Genomic DNA, 22,068 nt, shown 5'->3' on the forward strand with positions numbered 1-22,068 from the left:
TAATTGTCATACACATTAACACACTGGAGAAGTATATCTCTAGCTCACCTGTACTTTTCCATTATTCTATCCCTGTCTTTATGTGTGTGCTACATTATTTTGGTAACAGTGGCTTTGTCATATTCTTTAAATCTGGAAGTGTAGTGCCACTAACGTGGTATTGAGTTTCAAGATTGTTCTGGGTATGTGTTATCCTGTGACATCCATATGAATGTTAGGATGATTTTGATCTTTCTGCCATAAATGACATTGGGATTTTGATAGAGATTGCATTAGTTTAATTTTAATGTTTTTGTTTATTCTGACCTCTTGTTTTTATTTATTTCTGATTTTTTTAAATTTCCTTCCTCAGCTAAATTTCAGCTACATTTTTTCTTTCTCTTGTTCCTTATAATATAATGTTGTTTATTTGAAGTTTTTCTTAACTCAAACATTTACATTGCACAAAAATGGAAAAGTGAAAGTCTAGTAGGGAAAATTAAAGAAATAAGCAATATAAATGATGTCCATTTGGCATAAAATAGCATAAAAATTAAAAGATGGATTCTATAATATTTTTATATATCATGCCATCTGTGAACAAAGATAGTTACACTTTTCCTTTTTCATTTAGATTCCTTTTATATATTTTTTCTTGCCTAATTGTTCTGACTAGAATATCCACTACTATGCTAAATGGAAGTGGTAAAGTCACTTCATTACCTGTTTCTGATCATACAGCAGAAGGCATTGGTCTTTTATTCTTGAATATGTTAGATTTCATCTTTTAGTACATATATGGCCTTTATTAGGATGAGGTGGATTCTTTTCATTCCTACTGAGTGTTTTAAATCATGGAACAGTGTCTAGTATGCTCACATTCTTGTTCTGCATAAATAAATGTGATCATGTCATGTTTGATCTTCATTCTATTAATGTGCTGTCTTAAATTTATAGATTTCTATATTTTGAAGCACTCTGAAGTCCAGAAGGAATTCCTACTTGATTACGTTGTAAATTAGTAAAACGTGCTTTTGATTCAGGTTGCTTCCTTTTATTGTAGAGTTTACCTATTTGTCACCATAGTAGTTTGTAGTCTTCTTTGCTTATAGTGTTTTCCTTGGCTTTGATAACCTGTAAATGCTGATGTCTCAGAGTATTTGATAATTTCCCTTCTCTTTACTCCTTGGAAATGTTATAGAAGATCTGAAATACTTTCTCTTTTTTTTTTTTTTAAATACTTTCTCATTAAATGTTTCTTTGAATTATCTAGAATATTCATCTGGCATAGGACTTTTCTTTGTTTTGGGAGGTTTTGTTTTGTTTTGTTTCTTTTAAGGATTTTTTTTTTAAGATTTCATTTATTTATTCATGAGAAACAGAGAGAGATAAAGAGAGGCAGAGAGAGAAGCAGGCTCCATGCAGGGAGCCCAATGTGGGACTCAATCCCGGGTCTCCAGGATGATGCCCTGAGCCGAAGGCAGATGCTCAACCTCTGAGCCACCCAGTCATCCATGGAAGGTTTCTTTTTAAATTACTTTTTCAATCTACTTAATAGTGGTAGATAAATAGATTTTCTTTTCCCTCTATAGTTGAGTCAGGTAGGTTATACCTTTTTGTAAATTTTTATTTTTAAATATTGTATTTACTTATTCATGAGAGACACAGAGAGGCAGAGACACAGGAAGAGGGAGGAGAAGCAGATTCCATGCAGAGAACTTGATGTGGGACTCGATCTGGGGACCCCTGGGTCATGCCCTCAGCCAAAGGCAGACGCTCAACCGCTGAGCCACCCAGGTGTCCTGCTTTTCGTAAATTTATACATCTTTTTTGGTATCTATTTGTGGGCATATAATTATCATCACCCCTTTTAATTAACTTTATTTCCATGCTATCAGTTGTCACTACTTCATTTCTGATTTTATTGGTCTTCTTTCATTCTTCCATGATTTAGCTAAAAATATGTCAATTTTGAGACACTTGGGTGGCTCAGCAGTTGAGTGTCTGCCTTTGGCTCAGGCCGTGATCCTGGGGCCCAGGGATCAAGTCTCACATCGGGCTTCTTAGGAATCTGCTTCTCCTTCTGACCGTGTTTCTGCTTCTCTCTGTGTGTCTCTCATGAATAAATAAATACAATCTTTAAAAACAAACAAACAAACAAATAAATAAATAAATAAAATCTTTAAAAATAAATAAATAAAAATAAGTCAATTTTGTTGATCTTTTCTGAAACCAACTCTTCCTATTGTAGATATTTTCCTTGTTTTGCTATATCCTATTTTGTTGATTTCTATTTTAAGTTTAAATTTCCTTCCTTTCTTCTAGGTTTAGGCTCAAATAGTACTTTTCCTGATTTTTTGAGGTATAGGAAAGTGATGTGTGCTCCAGTATGACAATACCATAGAACTATCTGTTAGGCTATGTAGTCAGTACATTGTTTACAAGTTTATGTATCCATGGAAGAATAGAGTCCTGATGATTCCTTCTCACCCATCTTGTTGAAGTTCTCTGATTGATTTTAATTTTGCATATTAGAAGTTTTCATTATGTTTATCTGAAAGTAGTAAATAGAATGATTTTATTTTTGTTATTTGATATCTTTCAGCAGTATCTTCAAGTGGCACCCAGAGCTTCCTGCCAACATTGTGCATAGAAGCTTCTTTCCAAAATGTGGCAGTGCATAGATATAAACATAGTGCCCTTGAGAATTTACACTTCATGGTAGACTGTAACAAAGATGGGGAGAGTGAAGAGCACCAAATATATCATGAAGGACGTATCCAAACTGAGACAGCTGCGCATAATATGAATATCACTGCCCAAGATGGTGAAGGATATAAAACATTTTGGAAAACCTCCCTTCTTAAGTCTGCCTCTTCTGCAAAGCAGTGTGTTTCTATAAGCACAGCCTCAAATCAAATGATTAAACATACATATTTGCAGAATGAAAAGTTGGAAAATCTGGAAAGTTGCCTAGTCCATGCTGAAAATAATTACTTCAACCATTTTGAAAGTAGGATTGGATTGACCTTTGAGTCAAATATTTCTGAAAATCAGAGATTTAAGAATGAAGAAAATTCTGAATGGGATTCATTTGAGAGGTCCTTCACTGAGGAGTTAACCCTACAAAATTACCAGAGTATTTTCAATGAAAATGGAATTGCTCAATGCAGTGAATCTGAGAAAAAATTTAACCCAGGTTCAGATGTTAATACATGTCTGAGGACTCATTTTCCAGAGACTCATTATGAATATGATAAATGTGTGGAAGTCTTTTATCAAAGCTCCAACCTTATTATACATAATAGTATCCCTATGGAAGAGAATCCTTTTAAGTTTAATGAATGTGAGAAAGCTCTTAACCAGTCCTCCAGTGTAGGTGATTATCAGAGAATTCATGTGGGAAAAAACTCTTATAGATGTTATAAACCTGGGAACATGTTTAGTCAGTCATCAAAAGTAAACATACATAACACAATCAGCACTGACCAGAAAAGTTACATTTGTAAGGAATGTGGCAAAGCCTTTGACTGGCATTCAACAGTGTGTCAACATCAGCCTATGTATATTGGAGGGAAACCTTACAAATATGAAGAATGTGGCAAGGTTTTTATCCACCACTCACACTTTACTCAACACGACAGAATTCGTACTGGAGAGAAAATCTACCAATGCAAAGAGTGTGGCAAGTCCTTTAACCATCACTCAAATCTTAGTCGACATTACAGAATTCATACTGGAGAGAAACCTTACCAATGTAAAGAATGTGGCATGGCCTTCAACCAGCACTCAGTTCTTACTCGACATCACAGAATTCATACTGGAGAGAAACCTTACCAATGTAAAGAATGTGGCAAGGCCTTTAACCAGCACTCAAACCTTACTCAACATCACAGAATTCATACTAGAGAGAAACCATACCAATGTAAAGAATGTGGCCAGGTCTTTAACCATCACTCAAGCCTTACTCAACATCACAGAATTCACAGTGGAGAGAAACCTTACCAATGTAAAGAATGTGGCCAGGCCTTTAACCAGCACTCAAACCTTACTCGACATCACAGAATTCACACTGGAGAGAAACCTTACCAATGTAAAGAATGTGGCAAGGCCTTTAACCAGCACTCAAAACTTACTGAACATCACAGAATTCATACCGGAGAGAAACCATTTATATGTACAGAATGTGGCCAAGCCTTTAACCGACACTCACATCTTACTCGACATCACAGAATTCATACTGGAGAAAAACCTTACCAATGTAAAGAATGTGGCAAGGCCTTTAACCAGCACTCAAAACTTACCGAACATCACAGAATTCATACTGGAGAGAAACCTTACATATGCAAAGAATGTGGTAAGGCCTTTAACCGGCACTCACACCTGACTCGACATCACAGAATTCATGTTGGACAGAAACCTTACACATGTAAGGAATGTGGCCACACCTTTATCCAGCACTCACACCTAAGTCAACATCACAGAATTCATACTTGAAGGAAACCTTATGAAAGTGAAGAATGTGGGAAGGCCTTTAATCACTCTTCAATCTTTACTCATTATCCAGAATTCACAGTGGAGCAAACTCTACAATGTTAAAAGAATGTGAGAAAACTTTTAAGGACGACTTCACCCCTTATTCCACATCAGAGACTTCATATTGGAGAGTAACCATAAAGTTGTAAATAATGTGGAAAGGTTTTTAAGCAATGCTCATTCCTTGTCATAGAATGTATATCAGAGAAGATTTTGCCAAAATGATGAATTTGGCAAGCCCTTTACTCAGAGGTCAAGTTTTATTCAACATCACAATTTGTACTGAGGAAAAACTTATAAATGTAAAGAACATGGGAAAACTTTTAAACTTCTCAACCCTTTTCAGCATCTCAGAGATTATACTGAGGAGAAACATTATAAAGGTAAAGAGTGTTGTAAGCTTCTAATTGGAACTCACAACTTGCTCAATATCATGACTATTATATTGCATAGATAAATGTAAAATGTAGAGAAAGTTGCAGTGCCTTTAACTGGAATTCAATCTATACTCAGTATCCCAAAATGCACACTAGATTCAAACCCTAGAAACAATGAATGAGGAAAGACCTTCATTTTAAATATTCACTATAGCAAACATCAGAGAGTACATAAAGGTAAGTAACTTGAAAGATGTAAATATTTAGAAATATTGTAAGTGAACACCAACTGTCAATAAATATCACAGAAATCAAGTAGAAAGCAGAATATGAGTTAATCTATTCAGACATTACATCAAAATACTCATAAGGAATAATAAGTTAATACACTTAGAAAATATATACGCTATTATGCTTCAAAAGACTAAGTGAATGGATTTTTGCATAGGTGTAATTAATTTCAGTATGTCCTTGTTTTTGTTTTTTTGTTATTGTTGTTTTGGGGGTTTTTTTTGTTGTTATTGTTCATGGACCCTATCTTGGATTTGTGACTAGCAAATACTAATGTATTTGTACTCTCAAATCACTTCAGTAAATTCATTTATTCCTAATGGGTTTGTGAAAGTATGTGGTTGATTGTTGTTGCATCAAGGATATGAGATGCCCTGCTTCATTACGTGGAACTCTTATACATCTAATTGTCCATGGATGAAGAAGGACAATATAATATACAATATATGAAGAAAATCTAAGTGGAGATGCTGTTTGTGGGTATAACATTAATGTCAGTTATGAAAGAGGTGTTGAGAACATCATTCTTTATTTATTAAAACTAAAGAACCTCCTGGATATAAATAAAATATTTTACTATCTGGTCTTTGAGGAAAAAGAGGTGGCAGTCCAGTAAAATACTGATGTATCGTCATAGTAGCTATAGTAAGAAGTTAGAGGACGTCACTTGATGTGCTTGAAATGAAGAAATCCTTAAAGATATCAAAAGAGGATGACTCTTTCCTAAAATAACAAAGGATTGTACATACACAGCTTTTAAGAATGATCTCATGCCTGAAAACAATGGAAATCACTATTCCCACGTCATGATATCAGCACACAAATGCTTTTTAATGCTTGTATTCTGTATTTCCAAAAAGGATTATAGAGTGGATTTGAAATGTATAACTTAGGCTGTGTGTGAACTTAATATATTTTAATTAATAAAACATAATGGTTTTTAATGTGTTATCATGGATGAGTAATGAATGAAGTGTTATCCCACCATCAGTGTTAATCTATCTCATTTAATATAAAGTTGTAGGCAACTTATAGAATCTATCACTTATTCAGTAATCATGTAGAATAACATACCTAGGAATCCATTTTCTCAGTGGCCTTGAAGTTTAAATGTGTGATTATTTTCCCCCTGTTTATCTATTGTATCATATTTCCCTCTTTGAGACTTCTGGGATATTATCATGGACATATTCCAGATTATATAGGGCTTTTTTAGACTAATTAACTTAAGTACTCCATGATACTACTGCTTGGCATACATTTTGTGTGACCAGTGTTTTTGCGGGGCCTTGAATCTGACAGCCATCCTTCTCACTAGTGCATTCCCTAAACAACATGCTGCAAAGTCACAAGGTAATGTAACTTCTGATATGACAACCCCAATCTGTCCTTGTGAGCAACCATGTCCCCTGTCTACCGTGACTTTCCCCTCATGTGTCTCTTAAAGAAGAGTCCCACAGTGTTTATCTATTTTAGTTTGCATAGCCCAATCTGGACATAGCCCTGGGACTAACGCACTGCACCAAAGCCCATAATAAAGGTATATGCCCCACTTCATATGTGAGGGGGGTGTTTGATGTTTCTATGAAGTAAAAATACACTTTTAACTGGTGGTTAAATACACCATGGGTGAAATACTTCATGGTTTCCATCAAGTAAAAATACACTTTTAACTGGTGGTTTAAAAAAAAAAACAAAAAACACTTTTTAAGTGGTTGGTGTGCAATAGGTACCCCATAAGTAGGAGAAACATATTCCAATAGAAGTGATACTGTAGCCCAAGGTAAGAAGTAGAAAATACAGAAGATGAAGAATTGGCATGAATTCTGCATGTGAAAAGGACAGCTGTCCTTGGTTGTACAACTGATTCCCTGGATTTAGAAAAATATCTTCTACTTGTTTATTTTCCTAGTTATCTCCAGATCTGCATTTCCGTTTATCCTCATTTTATTTCCAGCTACATCGGCATCACAGACACTTTCCCTGTGTTGTGCCTAGTGTTCTCAGTAAATGCTTAATTAAGATGAGAAAGAGTGCCACTGGGTGTAAATTCAGACATTGAGATGTGGGTTGTGTGATGTGAATATAAGTCATACATGATGATGGCACTAAACTAAGAAAAATAAGACCTATTAAAATGTTTAGAACTCTTTCTAATGTGGTGAGGAAATTGGCAGTGACTCCCTGTAGACACTCAAAAGCCACAGGCAGCTCTTGGTGGTGTCTTCTGATGAATAAATCTAATGGAGATAAGGAATTGGCAAATGTGAGTTTCTGGGGATTAGGGAAGTTCTTTATCTTCATGATTTAATTGAATTCCTGTGTATTAGTGAGGACCATGTCCCGTTGGATGACAACAATGACTGACTGCTCAGGCCCAGATCAGTGGCAATAGATGGAGTAGGGGGAGCTGGATGATGCAAACATTGTGGGTAGTTTAAAAATGTCACATGAAAGTGTGGATGTTGTTGATGAAGAAGCTTCCTGGACACTAGTAAATAAGATCAGCAAGGTCTGTGTTGTGGTTGCACAAACCACTAGTATCCCAGGGAAATAAGCCCAACAGATGTTAGATCCCCTGTAGATAGATGGGTGACCTTTTGGGGAAGCTGCTGCAATGCTGTGTGGGATCTTCCTTTAGTTAGTATCATGGTTATAGTTCATGGTCTGGCTCTGTCTGTGCCATGGATTTGTTAGAGGAGCAATTCAGCAGTCAGTGGCAGTGAACATTTTTACTTCAGTCTAGCCCTAGTGTTCACTGACTGAGAAATGAATAATGAAGATAGGGTATATATGTGTGTTTATTAGTCATAAAAAGGAATTCAGTCTTTCTATTTACAAAGTCACAGATGGAGCTAAAGTGTACTATGCTAAGAGAAAGACATACCATAGGATTTCATTCTTATGTAGAATATAGGAAACAAAGGGAAAAAAAGAAGACAGGCAAATAATGAAGGACACTCTTAACTATGGAGAAGAAATTGATGGTTACCAAATTGGAGTTGGATCGGGATATGGGCTAAATAAGTGATGGGAATGAAGGTGTGCATTTTTTTTTGGTTGAACACTGGGTGTTGTATGGAATTGTACAATCACTATTGTACACCTGGAATTAATATTACATTGTATGTTAACTGGAATTTAAATAAAACCTTTTTAAAAATGTTTTGATTTTACAAATTTAAAACTTTCTCTTAACTGACTTGCAGCAGTGGCAGAAAATATACCTTTGTAAACAAGTTAAACATTTATCTTTTTTTAAAACATTTCTCTTTTATCCATACCTGATTACTCTAGAATTTAGAAAGACTCAGTAACTATTCTTATATTTTTATGCCAACATCTGTATTTGCATAATTTCAGTAAGAATCTGTTCTCGCTGTGGTAAGACATAATCAGAAACACTATATAGTCAGGAATTTGACTAGAATATCATAGCTGAGAATTAGCTGGATAGACTCAAATATGATAAGACAGCTATAAGGAACTAAGATTGAACTATATGGAGCTAATAAAGCTTCCTTGGAAATACCAGCCTGATCCCTTCTTTATAGAGTTCCCAGCAGCCTTCCCAGGTAAGCAAGGAAGATCCCTTCCTAACAGATGCAGGAACTTCAGGATATCTAAGTGACTTCATAAAGAGAGGAATTCAACCAAATCTGTAGTTATTGTAGACAAAGTCTGATGGCAAGTATAAGTTAAATCTAGAAATTGCTTATGAAAAGCTCCAGCAAGGGGAAGCCCAGGTGGCTTAGCGGTTTAGCGCCGCCTTTGGCCTAGGGTGTGATCCTGGAGACCTGGGATGGAGTCCCATGTCAGGTTCCCAGCATGGAGCCTGCTTCTTCTGCCTGTGTCTCTGTCTCTCTCTCTCTCTCTCTCTCTCTCTCTCTCTCTCTCCCTCCCCTCATGAATAAATAAATCTTTAAAAAAGAAAAGAAAAGCTCCAGCAAAGCTTTTTGGGGTTTTTTGTTGTTGTTTTTAGATTTATTTATTCATTTAAGAGAGACTGACCTCCAGCAGCAGAGGGAGACTGAGAGGGTCCTCATTGAGCAGGAAGCCCAAGGTAAAATCCCGAAATCCTGACCTGGCCCAAAACCAAGGGTCAGATGACCTTCTGACTAAGCCACCCAGACTTCTTTTGAATCCCTTTTTAATATTTTGAACAAGTTGGGCAATTATACTCCTCAGGCCAATAGAGTGAAGTTTGAATAAACTTACTAAAGAATTTTTTTTTAATTAAAGAAATTTTAAACCTCAACATTCTTCTATATTCAAGACTAAAGCACATCAATACTAGTGTAGTGTCTCAGAAATGAAATGTTTCTCAGGAGTATTTGAGAAATATCTAAGAAACATACCAATTGGGCAGCCCCCGTGGCGCAGCAGTTTAGCGCCGCCTGCAGCCCAGGGCATGATTCTGGAGACCCGGGATCAAGTCCCATGTCGGGCTCCCTGCATGGAGCCTGCTTCTCCCTCTGCCTGTCTCTGCCTCTCATTCTCTCTCTGTGTTTCTATGAATAAATAAAAATCTTAAAAAAAAAAAAAGAAACATACCAATTGTAGTCTGCTGACCCTAGGAAAAAGGACCTTCTTCATTCATCTTTTCATGCTGTGATTTACTGTTCCTTACTGACTTCCACACTGGATCACTGTAGAATGTTAATCTATGCTGGTCCCTCTGAAAGTAAGCCCTGGGATCTGTATTTGTTTTGTGTTCTTAAATCAGCAAGAATAATAAATTTGATGCTCTGAAAATGGAGGTATCAAGGGCTTTCTTTAGTGACTGAGCAAAATTATGTCTGTTTCAATTTATTGTGACCTGTTTTCATAATATGTGCTTTGTGCATGCAAATTTTAGTTCACTATAAGTTAAATTCTTGTTTCTTCATTTGTATTGTTGTATATCTAATATTTTATTGATGTGGAAATCAAATTGTATCATGAAAATCTCTCTGGACTTAATCAGATTTGAAAACATTACATTTATGTAAAAAAGCATTTACAGTTAGAATTCAGCTTTCCATTGCACTTCATTGCCTTACTGTTAGAAAAAAGTGAATATAAGTGATTCCATTTGCAGAAATTCCTTACATAGAAGTGATGTAATTTTGTGGTCTAAGGTGAAACTGGATAAAACAAATGAAAATGTATAGACCTATGAGGTCATGTTAGCAGATGTTAGTTGATACCCTCTGGTGCCACTTCACCTGGTACCCCCTCAGAGTTGTATCCCATCTCAAAAGACTATGAATAAGAAAAGTACCTTTCTTTATGTTATAGGTTTTATATTAGAGGTTTACATCTGGTAATTATATCTGTAGGATAGTGCTGATTAACTACTTATAAGCTAGTGGGGCTACATTCCTATGTCTTGAGCCTAGGCAACACATTCCTTGGCTGGTTAAAACTGTATCTGGGGCCATATGACCTGTAGTTTGCATTCTTTCATCTGAACTGATAGGATCAATACTAGCTTCATTAGATCAATTTTGTGCTGATCCTATCAGGAAGCATTCATTTCTGTCCCCTTTAGGTCCTTCTAGCTGGACTAAGGATCCAATTGAAATTAGACAACTGGAGAAGATCGTATTAAATATCCTAAGTAGGGCACCTGGGTGGCTCAGTGGTTGAGCATCTGCCTTTGGCTCAGGTCATGATCCTGGGGTCCTTGGATCTTAAATATCCTAGATAGAAGGAATCCTCATAGACCTGGAAACCCCAAAGACATTCAGGCAAAATGAGGTGTTTATGACATCCTGAAGTATGGAAGAGAGTCTGGAACTTTCACGTAGAGAAATGCACGTCACAAGGAAATAAGAGCAAGGGCACCTGGGTGGCTCAGTCATTTGAGTGACTCTTGATTTCGGCTCAGGTCATGAACTTGGATCATGAGATTGCACCCCATGTTGAACTCTGAGCTCAACTGGCGGCTGCTTGGGATTCCCTGTCTTCTGCTCCTGCCCCTGCTGATTATTTTTTTAAAAAGGAATAAGAGCAGATGTTTGGTAATTAGATATTTGCCCTGTCACACATCTGGTCACCCAGATAAAATATGTTTCTGGTAATCTCACATATTCTAAGGACCCCCAATTTAGATTCCTCTACATAGTTACAGGAAGTGAATTTGTTTCTCTTGGGACTACAGGGTATCAATTGCCTTTATCCCAAATGAAATTCATGCCAAAGTGTCCCACCTTGGGGCAGTGTACCCTTAGTCCCTACAGAACTTTGCTTTAAGGTAGTCTATATGTAGACCTGTGTGTTATGTTACATAAAATATAGGTCAGATAACCTTGGTTAAAACCTAGTTTCTTCCATTTGTGTTTGTCAAAATAATCTCCTAAAAGAGAAAAAAAAATTTTTGGTCGCTTAAATTATTTTGTTTTTTTTTTGTTTGAACTAACTTATAAAAATTGTTATAATGCTATCTAGTGAGTAGTAAATGCTAAGAAAGATTGTTGTTACCATTCTTCATATTTTAGTAAACCTATAATTGCCATAAAATCATTCCATTCAAACTCATCAAATAACAGTATTTGGGGAAACCATTTTCTTGAATTCTACAATGTCCTCTCTTCTCTACTGAGGACAATACTAGATTAAAAATGAAAGAATCCAACAAAATTCATATTCTCATTTTTTAAATAAATGAGTTTTGCTATATCTAAGCCAGACATGGTCACTTCTTTGGAGTCAAGAAGGAGCCCTGGGATGTGAAGAGAAAGAAGCCTTACATTCAGGTAGGTGGGAATCGATAAAGCAGGTGATACAGGTGAGGTGCAAAGGTCAAGTAAGATTCCACATCTTAAAATGTGATTTGGGAAGCACTTCCTGAAATAATTTTCTCAAAATGTGTCTGAATTGTGGTATAATTAATACACAAATGTTTATTTTTTATAGTTGTGATGCTTAGCAAATTTTAAAACAATCATGGTCTTTCTTCAGAAATGTTTGTTATTGCTTCTAAAGGATGAATTGAGCCTTGGCATTCTGTGTCAGAGATGGAATACCTCTTAATAACAAATTATCTGATGTCATTGAAATCCTCGTCCATAAAATTTGTATTCGCACATTTTCTGATTCACTGTAATGAATTTTCTGGAGCTACTTATGCCACATAACCCATGATAGTGCTTCAAATGCTTGCTTGTCTTGAGTGCAGACTCCTTTTAAAATTATTGTTATATGGAAGAATCCTTTTATAATAGAATATCTGTGTTTTATCCAGAATTATCACAGTTAAAGCATCTCATATTGTTTTGCAGTTCAATAAGTTTCATTTTTAATGATAGGTTTTACAGCATTACTGAATTGTGCCTTTGTTTTTTATCTGTGTTTTATAGTTTTGGATAACAATGTTCAATTCAGGACTTTGCAGACCATGTAGGGCTTAATTGAAATGAGAATCAACCATATGTCAATTGCCAATAAAATTATGTGTTTATTTGTTTGTATAAATACTACCTTGGGGCAGCTGGGTGGCTCAGTCAGTTAAACATCTGCCTTCAACTCAATTCTTGATCTTAGGGTCCTTGGATTCAGCCCAGTGGGATGTCCCTGTTCAGTGGGAAGTCTGCTTCTCCCTCTTCCTCTGCCCCTCCCCTAACAGGCAGGCACACACACTCTCTTTCCCAAGTAAATAAAAATCTTTAAAAAAAATTTTTGAGGAACCTCCACCCCATTTTCCATAGTGATTGCTCCATTTGCATTTCCTCCAGCAGTACAAAAGGGTTCCAATCTCTTCTCATCCTTTCTAACATGTAGGTTTTTTGTTCTTGTTTAGTAGTGAGATCTGTACAAGAGTGAGATGATAACTCACCATTTGATATGTATTTTTTAATATGTTATTTATATATTTGAGAGAGATCTCCCACAGGAGCATGAGTTGGGAGAGGGGCAGAGAGAGAAGCAGACTCCCCACTGAGCAGGGACCCCAATCCTGGGCTCCATCCTGGGCTTGATTCCAGGACCCCAGGATCAGGACCTGAGCCAAAGACATGCACTTAACCGACTGAGCCACCCAGGTGCCTTGATGTGTATTTCTCTAATGAATAGTGGTCTTGAACATCTTTAATATGCCTTGTCCGTTGGTATATCTTCCTTGCATTGTGACCATTGAAAACTGTCCAGTTCTTAATCATTCTAGTTGTCATTGTAAAAGTTCTTTCTCTATTCTAGATGTTAAATCCATGTGCTCTAGAAGTCTACAAAAAAATTTCCTTGCATTTTTCAGGTTGCCTTTTCACTCCAACAACTGCTTCCTTAGAATTACTTTCTTTGGGGGTGCCTGGGTGGCTCAGTTGGTTAAGGTCAGTTGGCTCAGGTCATAATCTCAGGGTCCTGGGATTGAGCCCAGTGTCCAGTTCCATGCTCAATGGGGAGTCTCCTCCTCCTCCTGTTCCTTCTGCCGCTCCCCTCACTCATGCACTCTTTCTCTTCTCTCAAATAAATAAATAATTTTTTAAAAAAGAATTACTTTAGGCAGCCCTGGTGGCTCAGCGGCTTAGCACCACCTTCAGCCTAGGGTGTGATCCTGGAGACCCGGGATCAAGTCCCACGTTGGGCTCCCTGCGTGGAGCCTGCTTCTTCCTCTGCCTGTATCTCTGCCTCTGTCTCTGTGTGTGTCTCATGAAAAATGTATAAAATCTTTTTCTAAAAAGTAAAATTACTGCCCCATGTAAGAAATGAAAAATATCTAGACTGAATACTGGCATGAATTCTGCATGTGGAGACAGGACACCTGTCTCAGACTGTACTACTGTGTTTGAACTTAGGGAGGCAAATTCTATTTGTTTTCATTCCAAATCATCTTCAATTCTATGTCTCCTCTGCATTCCCAGCAAAATATGTGTCAGAGCTGCCCCACTCCCACATCAATCACTCGGATCCTTGTAGGTTTTCATGAGAAATTTGGAATTTTTTTTAAGCAATGAGAAATTATCTCTAAGCAGATCATTGGAGGCCATATTCAGGGGCCAGTGGACCACAGGCTTCATTCAGGCTCTTGACAATGAGAGAGTTACAGAGGCAGATAAAACATGATGATGGTATCCTTAGAAAAAGATACAAGACCTACTGAAAGCAAATACAGAAAACTCTTGACATGTGGAGAAAGAAATGGCAGGGAGTCTCTTGTAGTCACTACAAGAGCTTAAGCCACTTGGGGATGAACAAATATGACAGAGATGGAGACTTGGGAAATGTGGTGGGCTTCAGAGAAGTCAGATCTTCATAAGTGTGTTGTAGTACTGAGGACAGATGCTGTTGGATGACCAAGATTACTTTTCAATCCAAAATCCATGGCAGGGATGGAGAGGGCTTCCTGGAAGATGCAAACATTGTGGGCATAGCTTTCAAAAGTCACATGGCAGAGTAGATGTTGGAAATGAAGAGGCCTTCTGAGCAGTGGCAGGATCAGTAAAGTGTGTGCTGTACATCTACAAAGCACTAGAATCTTAGGTATATAACCCCAACATTGGATGATGTTCCAGTGAAGCTGATCCACAGGTGGCAGGAAACTCAGTTCTGCTTGAACCCCACGAAGAGTGTTATTCTTAGAAGTCTGCATAACCCTGATTAGTTGGAGGGCAGTTCACCAAGGACAGGCAGTGAGCATTTCTGCCTCAAACAGTTCACCTACTTTTTAGGCTAGATGTCCCTATGTTCATTCAGAGCCCACAGCTGCATTTTTACCCATCCTGTGGGGACTGTGAAAGGATTTCTATCAGTTGTGGCAACTGATACCCTGAAGTTGGGTAGCAAGTTATGGTCACGTTTAAAAAATGGTACAAGTAAAGTATAATGGTACATTTTGGGGTAGCTGTTATTTTGTGTTCAGCTTTACCACGAAAAGGCAGATGTGATTTATAGAAAAAAAAGATGTATATTTTGTGTTATGTATACAATAGTGAGTAGGTAGATGCTCATGTTTGATAAAATGGCTCATACACCCCATGGTGTATTCTAGTTGTTCCATTTCTTCCCTCTGGTAATGTCTACCAGCAGACATTGTGCTAATACTTGCTCTCATGGCCAAAGATGCTTGCTCCACCTTCAGGCATCAAACCATGTTCCACGCATCAAGGAGGAAGTGTACATCTGATAGGACTCGGGGAATTTTAGAACCACTTTTTTTCCAGTCAGGGAAGGCCAACCTCTTCCAGGAGCTTCTCTCTTCATCTCACTGATCAGAATGCTGTCATACGCCACTCTCTAAGTAACAGCATATCTGTAACACAGGTGGACACATGAGCTTGTCGGAAATGGACAGTGTTACCTGAATGGTTTCAAGGCATCTGACACAAAGGACATTGTGCCTTGCTCTAGAATTAGACGTTATGAAAAGATGCTGAAGTTTAGCATGTGCCTACTCAGATTCACAAGCATGTTATCAGGGGCACCTGGGTAGCTCGGTGGTTGAGCATCTGCCTTTGGCTCACGTCCTGATCCCAGGATCCTGGGATCAAGTCCCGCATTAGGCTCCCCACAAGGAGCTTGCTTCTCCCTCTGCCTATGTCTCTGCTTCTCTTGAATTAATAAGTAAAATCCTTAAGAGAGGAAAAAAAAAAGCACGTTATCAGGTACCAAATGCAATGCTAATTCTTCAGAGGTGGGCATGAAGAGCTTTTTAAGTCTGCAATTATTTATGTTCTCATAGTAAAAATCATCAAAATCAGATTAATAGTGTGAATTCTATATCCAACTCCATTATAAATTATAACATATATTAATGTTTGGCTATATGTTTTTCATATCTTATTTCATGAAATACTTAAATAAAATCCAATTCATTTATGATGGATTATTTAGATGAAAGAATGTGAAGACAAGTATGTTTGTGAGTGATTCCAGGAAGCTGGAGCATTGAGGAAAGTGAGACATGGAAGTCATGAAAGCCAAGAAAGGTCATGTTACGGTAAGATTTATTTATGAATAAAGACAATGTATGTTTTTTTTGTGTGTTATATCATTAAGATCACCATAAACACAGTTTCTAAGAGGACTTATGTGTGCATAACTCAGGGATGGTCTGTGATTTATTTACTGCAGAGGCTGTCAAATTTATCTTGCATCAGAGTCACTTGGTTGCACCTGTAAAAAGTCTCAGATTTCTAGGCCTCTTCCCATGTTACCATTTCAATAGTTCTGGGCTGGTCTCCCCGGTTTCCTAGTCTCAGGTGATGCCAGTAGGGCCTGTTTTGGGCACCTGCTTTGAAAATGAATGTGGGACGCCTGGGTGGCTCAGCGGTTGGGCATCTGCCTTCAGCACAGGGTGTGATCCTGGAGTCCCAGGATCGAGACCCACCTCAGGCTCTCTGCATGGAGCCTGCTTCTCCCTCTGCCTATGTCTCTACCTCTCTGTGTATGTGTGTCTCTCATGAATAAATAAATATTTTTTAAATGAAAATGAGTGTCTGGGAGCATCCTTATGGTTGGTTGGTCCTCTTCAATGAAGATATTAGCCCATGAAAAATACATCGGATACACAAATGAGTATGAATTGTTTTAGGTGGACGTGGTCTTGGTTCTTCAGATGTGAAAGTGGGCTCATGTATAGTGTGGACTTATGTGTTTAAATCTGGGAAGGAAAAAAAAAAAAAACCCTGGAAGGTAGACCAGCATACCTGGTCTTCAATTTCAATCATCACTTCAGGCTACATGTGGGAGTCCAGGCCTGGACCTTATACTCTCAAGTCTCAGATCATGGAGGCTGTTCTGTGTAAAGATTTTTGGATGGGGCAGCCCAGGTGGCTCAGCAGTTTAGCGCTGCCTTCGGCCCAGGGTATAATCCTGGAGACCCAGGATCGAGTCTCATGTCAGGCTCCCTGCGTGGAGCCTGCTTCTCCCTCTGCCTGTGTCTCTCATGAATAAATAAAATAAAATTAAAAAAAGATTTTTGGATGAAGCACTGATTATCAGAGGAGAGAATCCAAGAATAGGTTTTTTTCTGGAAGGGAATTTGAATGCCTCTTGTTGCTGTAGGTACCCAGGTCCAAATGTTAATTCTACCAATATTTACTTGATTGCTAAACCTTTTTTTTTTTTATTGCTAAACCTTTTTTTTTTAACTAAACTCCTTCAGTCAGTTGTAAAGGAAAAAACCCTATTGTTTCATTTCTACGAAGGGAAAAATCCAGTTCTTCCCTACTGCGTTTATGCCCTCTTTGTCCCTCTTACTACATAAACAGAACACTGCTTCTGACACTTGTCACAAATGGGGGGGGGGGTTCTTTCTTCACAACAACAAACATCAGGTCTCTAACACCACCAGCATATCCTGCAATTTTACTCCCTTTGAACACTGTCTACCCAGAGATATTGTCAGGTCCCACAGATAAAGGCTCAGTCCCATAAGACTACCCCCTCTATATACACCCTCACATACTTTTAGGGTATACATTGGAGGTTCCAGTCTCCTCCTTGGGTTCAATTAATATGCTAGATAATCTCAGAAGACTCAGGGAAACATTTATGTTTGTCAGCTTATGATATGATAAAGGATATATATGAACAGCCAGATGAAGAGATACATGAGGTTTGGGAAGGGTTCACACTCAGAAGCTTTTGTCCCCATGATATTAGGGTATGCCACCTTCCCTGTGTGGATGTGTTCACCAGCCTGAAAGCTCTCCAGATTCCATACTATTGAGATTTAATGTAGTCTTATTCATGTAGGCATAACCAGTCATTAATTCCATTTACAGCCCTTCCTCCTGCTCTGGAGTAAGGCGGATAGGGAGATAAAGCTGAATATTCCAAGCTGCTGATCATGGTTTCATCTTTCTGGTGGCCAGCTCCCGCCCCAGAGACACGCCCCCCACCAGAGTCACTTAGAAAAAGAGATGTTCCTTGTGCTCTTATCACTTAGAAATTTATAATAGGGACGCCTGGGTGGCTCAGCAGTTGAGCATCTGCCTTCGGCTCAGGGCGTGATCCTGCAGCCCCGGAGAGAGTCCCACATCGGGCTCCTTGTGGGGAGTCTGCTTCTCCTTCTGCCTGTGTCTCTGTCTCTCTCATGAATAAATAAAATCTTTAAAAAAAAAAAAGGATTTTATAATAGTTTATAGTTTGGGGAGTTTTGTGCCAAAACCAGGGCAGAAACAATTATATATGTATTCTATTATCTGGCATCAGTAAAAAATATTTGTCCAAAAGCATAAAATCATAAGCGTTGGGCTGCCCCGGTGATGCAGCGGTTTAGCACAGCCTGCAGCCCGGGGTGTGATCCTGGAGACCTGGGATCGAGTCCCACGTCGGGCTCGCTGCATGGAGCCTGCTTCTCTCTCTGCCTGTGTCTCTGCCTCTCTTTCGCTCTCTCTGAATAAATAAATAAATAAATCTTTAAAAAAAATCATAAGCGTTACAATCATTAGAATAAAGCATTAATAACTGTGAACCATACATTAAATACTGTATAATGACGTTAGATTTTGGTGAGTATTATAGATTTCATTTTTGAAATCTACAATTTCAAAATTTCTCATGTTTCCAATCTGATTTTTCTGGTTTTTTTTTTGTTTTAAAGACTTTATTTATTTGAGAGAGAGTAAGAAAGAGAGATCACAAGCAGAGGGGAAAAGGAGAAGAAGCAGACTCCCGGCTGAGTGCCCACTGAGCAGGGAGCCGGATGCGGGGACTCGACCCCAGGACGTCAGGATCATGACCTGAGCAGAAGGCAGATGTTCAACCACTGAGCCACCCAGGTGCCCTGAATCCCCTGGGTTTGTTTTGGTTTGTTTTTTTAAAAAAATTATTTATTTATTCATGAGAGACAGAGAGGCAGGCTCCATGCAGGAAGCCCGATTCAGGATTCAATCCCGGAACTCTGGGACGCCCTGAGCCAAAGGCAGATGCTCAACCTGGTGCTGACCCACCCAGGCATCCCTGTAACTTTTTATACCCTCTCTGCCTTCATTGTATTTTTTTTCTCTTTCACTACACTATGGGGAGGGAAGTGAACAATGTGGCCTTAATCAGTGCATGTTGTCCAACTCCCAGTCCCCTTATTCTCTTGAGTGATGACCACTTGTATCCAGGTCATTCTCTGTATCCTGGAGGAATTACAGAATTTCCTCATCTTGTGAGAAAAATGTAGTCTGTTTTTCTCCATGTCAGTCATTATATGTTCATGCCTCACAGAGTGTTATGTACAATTATAAGCCAGTCACGTCGTAGGTAAAATTGTGAATTAGATCATTTATTCTAGTAATAATAAATTGTAGCCATACAATGAATATTTTTATAATTATTACATAATTATCCATACAATTATGTGTATTAATGATACCAGTAGATAAGGTCAAAGTCCATTCAGTAATAAAACAGTTTCTCCTGAAAGAATGCAGTGATACTAAAATATCTTTGAATGTATATCTCCCAATGTGAGGTATTACATTTGCCTATCATTTACCTGGGTGTGGAGTTTTGAAGACAACCCCTTTTTCCTCTTTTCTTCTTCTGGGACTCCTATGATACAAAGGTTATTGTTTTATGGAGTACTGAGTTCCCTAAGTCTATATTCGTGATCTAATATTTTTCATTTCCCTCTTCTTTTCAACCTCATTATTTTCCATAATTTTATCTTCTTTTTTTAAGATTTTATTTATTTATTCATGAGAGACATAGAGAGTGAGAGAGGCAGAGACATAGGCAGAGGGAGAAGCAGGCTCACTACAAGGAGCCTGATGCAGGACTCGATCCCAGGATCCTGGGATCATGACCTGAGCCAAAGGCAGATGCTCAACCACTGAGCTACCCAGGGTCTCTAGTTTCTTCTGTGCTTTTCTCAAGCCCAGCTAGTATCTTCACAATTGTTGTTTTTTGTTTTAATTTTTTTTAAGATTTTATGTATTTATTTGAGAGGGAGACAGAAAGAGCACAAGTGCAGGAGGAGAGGCAGCAGGAAAGGGAGAAGCAGATCAAGGAGCCAGATGCTGGGCTCAATCCCAGGACTCTGGGATCATTACCTGAGCCAAAGGCAGATGCTTAACCCCCTGAGCCACCCAGGTGCCCCACTATTGTTGTTTTCAAATCTGGTCCAGGCATATTACTTATATCTACTTTGCTTAGCTCTCTGGCCATGACCTCTTCCTCGTTCTTTTTTTTTTTCCTTGTTGTTGTTGTTTTTTAAGATTTTATTTATTTATTCATGAGAGACATAGAGAGAGAGAGAGGCAGAGACACAGGCAGAGGGAGAAGCAGGTTCCATGCAGGGGGCCTGATGTGGGACTCGATCCCAGGACTCTAGGATCACGCCCCAGATCGAAGACAGGGGCCAAACTGCTGAGCCACCCAGGGATTCCCCCTTGTTTCTGTTGGAATGAATTCCTCTGTCTTGGCATTTTGTCTAAGTGTCTGTCTTTTGTGTGTTAGAAAAGCCTGTGCCTAGTCCTATTTCCACTAGTGTCGAAGCTTTGCACCACTCTATGATCATAAACCTGGTGCATGTGGAGTTTTATGCTGGTATTCTAGGGAAGGGGCCTGTTGCTTCTCTGGCTGCTGTCACACTTATCCTATTTTAAAAAGGCATCTGCAGAGGGCAGTACACTGTGTGAAGTCTGTCCTTGCTGATGGGAGGGATGAAAAAATGGCATTGGCCCACTCTCTTCCCCAGGGGGGACCTTGCACCTGTCACTGTTCAGAAAGCCCTCATAGAGGAGCAATCTCCCTCTCTGTTTCCAAGGCTTCCATCAGATCCCTGCCTTCACCCTGTCTCTGTCCAGTACAGCATGGTACTCCTATGTTGTACTTAGGCACGTGGCTGGGTTTCAAAAGAAGTTGTGATACAGTCTTTGAGACTTTAAAGAAATTTCGAAAAAGTCCCCCTACTCTTGAACACTCTAATAATCAACATCCCTTCTTCTTTTTTTGTATGTGATAGGGAAAGGAATGCCCTTGGAGTGCTCACACAAAAACATGGGGACCATTTCCCCATAGAGTATTATAGCCACCAACTGGACCCTGTAGCCATATCCCCTTGGCCAAAGAACCATTCCTGCCACTGCCCTTTAGTTAAGACCACTGAAGAATAGTCATGGGGTCCCCTTTAACAATGTTGTGCTGTTGGGGACCTAGGTGCTCAGTCGATTGAGCATCTGCCTTTGGCTCCAGTCATGATCCCAGCATCCTGAGCTTGAGGCCCACGGCTGGCTCCCTGATCAGCAGGGAACTCATTTCTCTTTCTCATCCTGCTCATGCTCGCTCGGTCTCTCAAATAAAATCTTTAAAAAAACAAAACAATGTTTTGCTATCAAACTCCAAGAAATAGACTCTTGGATCACATGACACATGTAAAAAGGACTAAATCCTGACTGGACCTGCACACCATCTTGTGATATGACGGTAAAGATTTTCCAGAACTTAGACAACATTTGGAGACATAGCTTTCCAATGATTTCCAGACCAGGCCTGTATACTGTTTCTTATTGTTGCTCCTTCTATCTCTTTTGTGGATAGAAAATGCCTTTTATCTGTATTTCCCAATCTCTTGGAAAAGTGGGAAACATCTTACAGTTACAACCTTTTCAGAGATAATCACATTATGATCCAGTCCACATTTCTGATAGTTTAAAAGGTACAGACTTCACAAAGTTTTTCTTTACCAAACCATTACCAACTCTGGGTTTTTGCCCAAATGCATGGTTTCTGAATTTAAAACTTTTAGAGCATTATGGATAATACATAAGGTTCTTTTTTCTTTAAAGAAATATATATTTTTTTATAAATTTATTTTTTATTGGTGTTCAATTTGCCAACATATAGAATAACACCCACTGCTCATCCTGTCAAGTGCCCACCTCAGTGCCTGTCACCCAGTCACCCCCATCCCCCACCAACCTCCCCTTCCACCACCCCTAGTTCGTTTCCCAGAGTTAGTAGCCTTTCA

The 22,068-nt window shown here is 38.7% G+C and overlaps 1 protein-coding gene across 1 annotated transcript in view; it reads left to right on the forward strand.

Annotated features, from left to right (window-relative positions):
- LOC129500191 (KRAB domain-containing protein 5-like) overlaps nucleotides 1-6,134 on the forward strand; it is a 75,906-nt gene extending 69,772 nt beyond the window's left edge. Inside the window, exon 5 of the mRNA XM_055310357.1 lies at nucleotides 2,585-6,134. Within this exon, the coding sequence (XP_055166332.1) occupies nucleotides 2,585-4,476 (1,892 nt within the window). The 3' untranslated portion in view covers nucleotides 4,477-6,134. The remainder of the gene's footprint in view (nucleotides 1-2,584) is intronic.
- The last annotated feature ends 15,934 nt before the right edge of the window (nucleotides 6,135-22,068 follow it).

The sequence above is a fragment of the Nyctereutes procyonoides genome, unplaced genomic scaffold (assembly GCF_905146905.1).
Source record: "Nyctereutes procyonoides isolate TBG_1078 unplaced genomic scaffold, NYPRO_anot_genome, whole genome shotgun sequence".
Classification (NCBI taxonomy): Eukaryota; Metazoa; Chordata; class Mammalia; order Carnivora; family Canidae; genus Nyctereutes; species Nyctereutes procyonoides.